This window comes from Drosophila mojavensis, unplaced genomic scaffold, assembly GCF_018153725.1.
Source record: "Drosophila mojavensis isolate 15081-1352.22 unplaced genomic scaffold, ASM1815372v1 contig_74, whole genome shotgun sequence".
NCBI classification, from domain to species: Eukaryota; Metazoa; Arthropoda; class Insecta; order Diptera; family Drosophilidae; genus Drosophila; species Drosophila mojavensis.
The window spans coordinates 11,704,582-11,714,596 of NW_025318899.1; the positions used below are offsets into that span (position 1 = coordinate 11,704,582).

The window sequence follows — 10,015 nt, forward strand, 5'->3', positions numbered from 1 at the left end:
GATTAACTGGGTTGAGCAACTTGTGATTGAGGAGCGTACACAGAGAGAGCGTTTCGGTTGGCGATAGAGTAGGAGGGTTTAAGACACATAAAAGTGAAAAGCTTACAAAACAGTAACGACACTTAAGGACACTGTTATGTGTGTGTCTCTGTGTGTGTGTGTGTGTGAAGGAAAAAGAGAGAGCGTGTGTGTGTGTGTGTGTGTGTGTGTGTGTGTATGCAAGTATATGTATGTAGGTAGAGTTCTTACACATGCCCGACAAAGGGAAGCGCTACTTGAATGGGGGTATTTCAAAACTTAAATACATTTAGAGATGCTGTCTCTCTCTATATATATATAGTATATATAAATGATTTGATCATTAGAGAGTTATTGTTTTCTCTACTGTGATAGTTCGAAAAAAAAACATAGTTATTAATTAGTTATTTAAATAGTAGTAGTTAGTCTTAGTTAGCAGCAGTTTGTATTTAGTTGTTGAGTTTGTAGTAGTAGTGTGCTTGTGACAAATAAACAATATGAAGCGATACTAACGTATTTTTTTACAATGTAAGATACCTGCAACAAATGAGGCGCAAAGTAAGAAAAGAAACGAAACAATTATTAGATACTAAATCCAGACAGTTTATGTTGACTAAATGAGTGAATAGTAACTGTTGTTGTTGTGGAAGTCAGTAGTGTGTGTGTGCGTGTGTGTGTGAGTGTCTTCAGTCTGGCTAAGAAATTGATCGGAAATGGAAGTAGAAGCGAGCTTGAGCTTGAGGTATTTTATATTTTATATGCCTCTCATTTGGGTTCTCTTTCAATCTCTGATCATTTTCTCTTGTGTTTATATTCAATTCAACGTGTTCAAGCGGTTTAAGCACTACTATATATATGTAAGTATTACTTTAGAATTGTTGTCCAAATTGTTTACAAAATGGATGGATATTTTAAACGAGAGGAAAACGGAAACTCAATACAAAACATAAAATTCGAATTTTCAAGTAGGATACCAAATTTTGCGACAAATTTATTGATTATTCAAAGTATATATATTTATTATATGCATGTCTGATGTTGGTCAACTAAGAACGAGAATATATATACATATATAGAGTATATATACTTGTACAGGTATATTAAACGGGAGCAGTTCTTGTTTAAGCAGTTTTGAGAGCGGTGTCTGTGTCTGTAACTGTAACTGTAACTGTATCTGTGTCTATATGTCTGTCTGTCTGTCTTTATGTTGTAGCTGTGACTTCGACTGTGACTGTGACTGTGACTGCGACAGTGACTACGACTGATACTGACAGTGACTAATGGCATGGCATGAATTGAATCTATTGCGCGTACTTTGAATGATTTCACACGTTTTATAGCTATGGCAGGAGCTATTCCAGTAATTTCGAAAAGAGATATATATATATTCATTTATATCGTTAGTGGTTTATGGAACATAAGCGCCGTATAATCATCATTATTAATTCATTAATTCAACATTCATCACGGTCGGTCATCATCACAGCATCATCAACATCAACATCATCATCAACTGGTTGTTTGCATTTGTGGCAAGATGTTCTGGCAGCATTCAAACTGCTCCAAGGTGTTTGTTACTTGTTAAATAGTGTTGCTGTGTGTGTGTGTGTGTGTATGTGTGTGTGTGTATTGCTTTAGTGTTTGTTTTTGTGGTTGTTGGCTGAGGTGGTTCTTTGGTTGAGGTATCAGTTGAGGTGGTTGCTTGTCATCGTCGCGTTTGCAATATGCAGCAAACTGTAAGAGAATACTTACACAGCATTCCCGAAACTGCTTGGCATCGATGGGCGATGTGAAGTTGAGGCCCCAAGTATCGTTAGTCATTGGATCCTTCCAGTAAACAAAGCATTCTGATGCCTGGCCAATGCGTGTGCCTGTAAATACCACACACACACACACACACACACACACAGAGAGAGGGAGAGAGATAATAGAATTTTCAATTAGCAAAGGTAAACAGTGTGAGGGGGAGGTAGAGTTTCTCACCTGGCTGCACAAGTCGCACGTCGAGTATCTTGTCCACCTGGCTGTTGTACGCGGTGATGTGAAAGATGCACTCGGGCGAGTCCTGAATGCAGGTAATGTTAACAGGAACCAAATCTTCAGACACTTGTTGCCACTTGACGGTGCCGGCGCCGCTTGCCGATACGTGAAAGACCTCAGCCCACAACCTGAACGAACTAGGCGTTGGTTAATAAAACGTTTGTTTGACAAATTGATTATTGCAAAAGTTGTTGGTTTTGGTTCATCCAATTGATTGAGTTTGGTGCAAGTTTGTGGTTGAGGAAGTTTGATTTTGGAGGATCGATTGAATTGAAAGTAAAATCAAAGTGGGGAAGCACGGTTTGACAGTTGTTGTTGTAGTTGTTGCAGTTGCAGTCGTTTAGGAAGGAAAAGTTGTTGCAGATTTGTTGTAGTTGTAGTTGTTGTAGTTGTAGTTGCGCCCAACAATTTAGATTAGGCAGTGTGGGTTGTGTGTTGGTTGTTGAAAGTGTGGGCAAAAAGTCGAAAGTTTTTCGTTTTTGGTTTTTTTTTTACATTTAGATTTTTTTTTTTTTTTTTTTGAAAGAAAGAAAAACCAGAAGAAGAACACAATTAGTTAAATTACAAAAGTTGATCGAAATAGCGAATTCAATTGTTTTTGAGTTAGTTGTTTGTTATTGTTATGGTTGTTGTAGTTGTTTCTATCCATTCACATATACATATATATTTACAGCCAGTCGGAGAACAAAAGAGTCAACTAGTAGAGTCTAGAAGGATTCATAACGTTGGCGACTGTCAATGCCAGCCACGCCCACTCACCTTAAGAGATGACCATCGCGACGACGAGAGCTCTGCCAGGGTGAATCCTCATAGCGATAAGCCTTGCGCATCAGAGGCGCACACGAACAGCTCAATTTGTTGCCCATGGCGCAGTTAGCACAGCCCACCGCAGCTCCTATAGAGTGTGTTAAATGTAGATGGATCAGTTATGCATATAGACGTTATATATATAGTGGTGAGAGACTTACCTTTACCAGAGGCACCCCGATGTCACCACATGCCGGTCACGTCCGCCTGCGAGAGCGCCTGGCCGCGATTTAGCGACTGCGAACGTTGATTATGCCGATGGCCGTGGTAGCGACTGCCGCGCTGCAGGTGCAAGAGAGAGAGAAAGAGGAGTATGAGTTAATTTTAAAGATAAGACATGTTAACAGTCTGTAGATGGAATAATTTTCTACAAAAATATACGATAAAATTTATATTCTACTTTGATATCTTATTGAAATCCTGTCTCAATTTAATTTAGTTTTTTTATGTATTGCCTAAAACTTGCTGAATTGTTGCTTAAAAATTGAGAGTTACTTATAGATAAATTAATATACATATTATTTATTTATTGGAATATAGAAGATACTTTAAAATAAAAACCTTAGTATTATACAATAAACTTTTAATTTAGATCAAATTGTCAGCTCTCAAGCATGGCTAAAAGCTTAAGCTTACCTTAATCAAATTTGTTTTTGTAAGGTAAGAACTATCGAATAGTAATCAGAATTTATTTATTTATTTAGAATTAATTAAAATTAAATTCTGTAAGTCTTTTTCCATTAAGACAAGTCATATATGTGTGGTTGTTTATTGGGATAACTTTTATAGTCTGCTAATTAGCAAAAATCAAGTATGTACATTTCTGCATACTCTACATTTTAATGGCATCTTCATATATTTCATTAGGCACTTTTACCTATGTTAATTATAAATCACATATAAAACGAATAACTTTTCCACCTAAAAAATATATAAGGCAAATACTGATTCATCATTGAAACTCAGCATAAAATGCCGCAAGAATTTTAATGCAAGACATATTATATATTTCAAATAGGTATTTAAGCTCAAAGCATAAATTAAACAGCTTTGAGCCACACACACACCCGCACACACACATTAATATTTAATCACCCAACTCTTTGATCAATCTATGAAACGACCCACGCCGGCTGCAGCTGATGGCTATTATCACCAACACGTCTCTCTCTCTCTCTCTCTCTCTCTCGCGCGCGCGCTTTCGAGGTGCGAACGCAGCGAGTTCAACGCTATTGCTGACCAAAATGCACTCCGCGCCCCCTGCCACATGCCGCATGCTGCAGCGACTCTAACGTGTAGGTGTCAACAAAAAACAAATGAAAAAGAAAATACAAAAAAAAATAAATAAAAATAAAAAAATGCACCTCAGCGATTTCAGGCGCTTTGAAGTTTTGCTTTGATTTAGATGTTTATGATTTGATCTGATCGGTGAGTTTTATGTTCTTTGACACACACCAGCACACACACTTGAGCACTCACAGATGTTGCACATTGGAAGTTTGCGGCTGTCGCACTTATTTATATGAATTTAATTTTAAAATTCCTCTGCTACACCTTAAGTCTGTATATATATGGACTAACTGTATATATATAAAATATATGTATTTTTTGGCTGTCTGCAGCCTGTTGCTGACCACATTTGTTGTTTATTATATATATTTATATACGTATAAATATATTCTTTTGGCTGTTATCTATTTTTGTTTACAGCCTCCGGCGTTGAGACAAACACAGACACCTGTTTACGACCTGGCTGCGGTCATGGGTTGCGTTTAGCTATTGTTTATATTAATAATCGAATTAATGTGTGCCAAAAGAGCATTCGAAATACACGCCACCGACTCAACTAAACAACTAAAAACACACACAAATCGGTTGAAAAATCAAAGCGCATTTTCATTCATTCATTCAGCTGCTACGTAACGCTAGAGTGCGAGAGAGTGAGAGCGAGAGCGAGAGACTCTTGTACTCTCTCGATCTCCGTCTCTGCTTCTCACGATGTTGAGCAGCTCTCCACATCAACTGTAAATCTTATGCAGCAGCCTCATTGTCTCCACACGATCTCGCCCACACACACACACACACACACACACACACGCAGCATTTGTTTCGGCTGCGCTCAAGAGCTTCAGAGAGATCTGGGCGATAACCAGACTGAAATTTCGTCTGGCCCGCTTGCTGCGGCTGCTGCCCCATCAAGTGGATGCCACACAGCACTGCACGTGCTGGCTTGCTAGCTTTTTTGTTGTGTTTTGTCTTTGTTGAAATTTATTTTTAAAGTCAATCAAATAACGCTCAGTCGCTCAATCTCAATTGTCGCAGTGTGGCATCATCAAATCGCAATAAGGAGTGAAGGTGGCGACAGCTCTGCCCATTTTTTGAGTCACACTTGCCACACAGACGCTGCCCCATTCACCAGTTGACAAATTGGACTGGGAGCGCCAGTGCGATTGACAGCATGATAGAGTAAGAGATGACTAACGCATGATTGCATATATTTATAACGCTTGATGGGTTAAGAGCTCTAATATTTGTAGATTTTGTGGGGTAGTAACAGAAATTAGCAATACAAAATAATTGAAGGCTGTTTATCTATAAGTATATAGATACGTTTCAGATGTGTGTTATACACTGAGCTGACAAATTTTATTAAGTTTAGACAGATAAATAAAGAACATTAGCTATGTCCAGTTCGTTTATATTTAGCAACTAAACTGAAATGTAAACACAAAATGCAAATTTAATAAAGAAAATAAAATATTTAAATAAATATAAATATCTCAAGAAATGTATATCTCTGTGAAGTTTTACAAAGGCTTGAAGTTAGGGATTTTTGAAAATTATTTTATACTCCGAAAATTTACTTCTATTGAATTAATAAAAAAAAAATAATAATAATAATAATTATTTAAAAATAGTATTTAAAGAATTTAAGTTTAATTTTTTTGTAATTTTTTATATTTGTCCTCATAAACAAAATGGTACGTCTTTTATGTTTGTCTAAATATTAACAATATAGTATAATATTTGTAGGGTGAAGGTAAGTTTGATACTTAAACATAAAAAATAAAAAATGCTACAAAAAATTCTTCATAAATTTAATTTCCGAATTAATTTAAAAAGGCAACCATAAAATATATAAATAAATATCAAAATAATAAAGAATTGAAAGTATAGGAAAATAATATTAATATTTTAATATATATATTATTTTATTATTATTATTATTATTATTATTATTATTATTATTATTATTATTATTATTATTATTATTATTTATTTATTTTTTTATTTTTTTTTTATTATTATTTTGAGGAGGTATTACAGTCTTTTCATTTTAAAAACTTGAAAATTCGTTTGCAAATTTAAAAAAGTTACAGAAAGGCCAAGAAAAACCTAAACAACCCTAAATCAATATTATCTATCAATTATTGAAGCCTTAATACAAATGGAACTAGTCCTTTTAAGCTTCTAGAGACAGCGGACAGTAAATATTTCAGAGCTCAGAGTAGCAGCAAGAGGGACTGCTTCAGTAAACAAATGTATATAAAATCACAATAAACAGTTATATAAATAGTTTATCATTGGCAACTGATGGGCTTATAAAAATATTAATGTGCTTGTTATTATTATTATTGTTTTGTATACACACCTCCACGTGGCCCCAGCCATCGGCATTCATTTTGACGGCTGCCTCGACACTTTCCTTGGCACCCATTGCGTGTTTTTTAGTTGTTTATATTTTTGGTTTGTTTCTACCGTTATTGCTAGTTTGTTGTGCTTGATTGTAGTAGTCGATTGCAGTTACAGCTGTAGCGTTTTTGTCTTGCCCAAATATTGCTTAGGCCTGTGCGAATTGTGCACGGGAGAGTTGAGTCCACTCGACTTGAAGCGAGCTGGTGTGGGCGCAGTAGCAGGAGACTCGCAGCAGCTGTCAGATGTTATTTATTATGGTGCTGCGGCTGGACCAGGCACCAGATGAACCAGAGCCACAGTCTGATACCCAGGACCTCCAGTGGCGTCTGCGTCTGAGTCGTCAGCAGCTGGAGCGTGAATCGCGAATTGGTATCGTGCAATATAAATATTGAGCGGATTGACGTTGACGTCGCTGCTGATGCTGCTGCTGTCACGCTCTCCGTCTCTCCCTCTCTCTCTCTCAGTTACTATTTTGTGCGCTCTTGTTCTCTCTCCCTCGCGTCGAGTATTAGTGAACGACGGATGCTGCTGTTGAAAGCGGCTTTCAATCAGCTTTCGTCCAGTTGAAAACGTCTGTTGTAAGCAGTTAAATAATAGAACAGGCAGAGCGCCTCCTGTGCCGACTCCTTTTATCCTTTGTATCCTATATGCTATATGATTGTTGTATGTTTTATTAATGCAGCCTGGTATGTGGCTGCCTTTCACAATGTCACTTGAAAATTTCACTTTTGGTGCGTTTGCTGTGTTGCTGTTTTGTTTAACGGTGCGTATGAATAATTGATTTGCTTGCAGTTCTCTAGCTCTTTTCAGTTATAAATATTTATAATAGTTACTTTGTGCCTGTTGTGTTTAAGTTATGATTGCGTTTAGTATATTTTTAGGTATTTATTCATTTATTTCAACAATCTGTGTGCTGCTGCTTTTGATTTGGCAACGCCTTTTGCCTATTCACAAAAAACACACACAAAAAATTGTTCTTCTCCTTCTTTCTTTCTTTTTTTTTTGACTGCAATTCCTTGTGCACTTGTGTGTGTGTGTGTTTTTGTGTAATTTGTTTGTTATTATTTATGCATTCAATTTGCAGTGCCTTTAAGTGTTTTTCAATTAGGTTTTTATTAATATTTATTTAGATTTTTTATTCACAGGAGCAGCGGCAGCAATAGCAGATGATGAGGACATGTCGTCGCTCTGTGGATTTGCGTGTGTAGCTGCCTTCTGGCCTGCCAAAATACCTACAAAACTTGACGAAACGAAATGTTTTCACTTGACGAAGCACAGAGAGAGAGAGAGCAAGAAGGAGAGCGAAAGCAGTCAGCCAGAGAGGCTGAGAGGCAGCGGCAACCGCACAGCAGCCGCCGTCGCAGCAGCAGAGAGCAAAGCAGCGCAGATGAGCTTCGAATTACAGCGACAGCCGAAAATTGCCTGCTCTGTTGCTGTTGTTGTTCTTGTTGTTTTTGTTGTACAACATATATTTTAATTTCGATTTCTTTCTTGCTTTTTCGTTGCTCGTTCGTCGTTATCCTTTATTTTGTATGCCTCCGCTCTTCGTGTTTGTGTATGTGTGTGTGTGTGTGTGTGTGTGTGTGTGTGTGTGCCTTAGCTTAGAGGTATGTGCAGTCGTTGGCTGCTGCTGCTGCTGCTCTCCACTCTGACCCCCTCGGCCCGCTTATGTATGTGTCTGTCGCCGCCCTGTGCTCGTGCGTGTGGCTAAAAAGTTGCATAAATCACCACACCTTAATTTACTTAAATGTCAATTTTTGTTTAAAAACACTTTACGCACAGCTTCTGCGTTTGGCAATTGCCAAATTCTAAACTTATTTCGCCGTTGCTGTTATTTTTGTGCGCTGCCTAAAAGCATGCTACACTTTTTTCACACGCTTCGCTCGGTTCAGTTGTTGATTTTTCGCTTACAATTTTTGCAGTTTGGCCAGAACGTGGTTTGAGTATAAGTGTGTGTGAGTGTTGTATATATGTTTATGTATACATGTGTGTGTTTGTGTATATTTTTGTGTTAAAAGCGTTTTGTCAGTTGCTTCTGAAAGCAGCACCGGAGCAAGCAGCGCGAGCCACACAACCGTCGACTTCGAAAATCGCTTTGACTTTGCGAGCAGAGCAGAACGAACAGGAGCAGCAGTAGCAGCAGCAGCAGCAGCGTCAGCTGGCAGCGACATCTCTGCTGTGCGTCGCTGTCGACGTCAGCATCGCTGCAACTGTTGGAATGTGTGCCACATTTTTTGGGGTGGCTGCTGCCACTCGCTCGCTGCCTCTGCCTCGGTTTTTGGCTCTAGCTCTGGCTCTGGCTCTGCCGCGGTCGCTGCTTTTGACGGCCTTTTGTTGTTTTTGTGTTGATGCTGCTGCCGCCGCCTCTTCTGCTGTGTTTCTACTGTCTCTGCTGCTTCTTTCTGTTTCTGTTTAGTGTTCGGACGCATTTTGTTACATTTATTTTACATGTCGCGTGCTGTTGCTGTCGTTGTTGTTGCTGTTAGGACGTCAAATGAAAGTTTTTGCCATTCTGTTTCGTTTTAATGTCTCCCCGATGCATGTGTGTGCGAATGCGTGTGTGTATGTGTGTGTGTGTGAACATGCACGTTTGTGTGCGTTAATGTAATATTAATGTTATAATTTGCTAGGCGTACGACGACGCACTCAACCCGCTCGCAAGCTCCACACACACACACACACACACACACGCCGAGCACATGAATGTATGTACGTGCCAAGTTTTTTGCATTGGCTGTGGCCCATAAATAATGCAGAGGGTTGCCAGGTGGTTCTTGTGGGCGAGTGGGTGTTTGGTTAATGGTGCTGTGGTGCAAATGGTCACTGGTCAAACAGATTGAACGTGCGCTTCAAACAACAAGTCAACTTTTTATGACCCCAACAACAAAACTATTGCAATTTTAACTAACCGCAAGAACGGCAACAACAACAATAATAACAGATGATTATCATGGGACACACACAGCCAGGCACACACACACAGATACACTCCAGAGTCAGAGTCATATCCACCCACACACGAAATGTTAGCGTCTGACTGAGGCACGTTTAACATACACAAAGTAAAAGTGAAAAGCAACATCAAAATTAATAAGTAGAAAGGATGCTGAGTGCTCTGCGGCCAACGGGCCAGCAGCGACGTCAACGGCGACGGTGACTGCGACGCCAGCAGCGCAACAATACACAACAAACACAAAGTAGCAAAAGCAAATTGCACGACAGACAGAGAAAGACAAACAGAGAGGATGTGAATGTGAGCGAGAGAGAGGGGGAGAGCGAGAGCGAGAGCGGCTTAGTGCGTCGGCGTCTTTTCAATATTTAACGAAAGCCTCGTCAAGTTATCAATGTGTTTCCATTTGCTGCGGATGCTGCATCAATAATAATAATACTGCCAGCCACTGCTTGGGCACTGCATTCATTTGCCAATAAATACATAATTGAACAGCCTTAGACC

At 38.8% G+C, this 10,015-nt stretch overlaps 2 protein-coding genes across 12 annotated transcripts in view; both read right to left on the bottom strand.

Moving 5' to 3' along the window:
- The window catches only part of LOC6582161, a 91,987-nt gene extending 89,063 nt beyond the window's left edge, over window positions 1-2,924 (bottom strand). For 7 of the 10 annotated variants that reach the window (XM_032731143.2, XM_032731146.2, XM_032731145.2 and 4 more), the window contains exons 1-3: window positions 2,818-2,924; window positions 2,002-2,195; window positions 1,771-1,889 (exon numbers count right to left, since the gene is read on the bottom strand). In XM_032731143.2, the coding sequence (XP_032587034.1) occupies window positions 1,771-1,889; window positions 2,002-2,195; window positions 2,818-2,924 (420 nt within the window). Of the gene's footprint in view, window positions 1-531; window positions 556-1,770; window positions 1,890-2,001; window positions 2,196-2,817 lie in introns of all 10 variants that reach the window. The other 3 variants (XM_032731140.2, XM_032731138.2, XM_032731144.2) reach the window with 3 other exon arrangements.
- Window positions 2,925-3,048: 124 nt separating this feature from the next.
- Window positions 3,049-8,668, bottom strand: LOC6582162. 2 transcript variants are annotated; one of them, XM_002007830.4, is made up of 3 exons: window positions 8,473-8,668; window positions 6,518-7,401; window positions 3,049-3,147 (listed from the first exon to the last, which is right to left on the bottom strand). In XM_002007830.4, the coding sequence occupies exons 2-3, from the start codon at window positions 6,581-6,583 to the stop codon at window positions 3,049-3,051; spliced, it is 165 nt and encodes a 54-aa protein (XP_002007866.1). In that variant the 5' UTR covers window positions 6,584-7,401; window positions 8,473-8,668. The 2 variants fall into 2 exon arrangements, with proteins under 2 accessions (XP_002007866.1, XP_032587042.1); XM_032731151.2 differs by having other exon boundaries at window positions 6,518-7,801.
- Window positions 8,669-10,015: the final 1,347 nt, after the last annotated feature.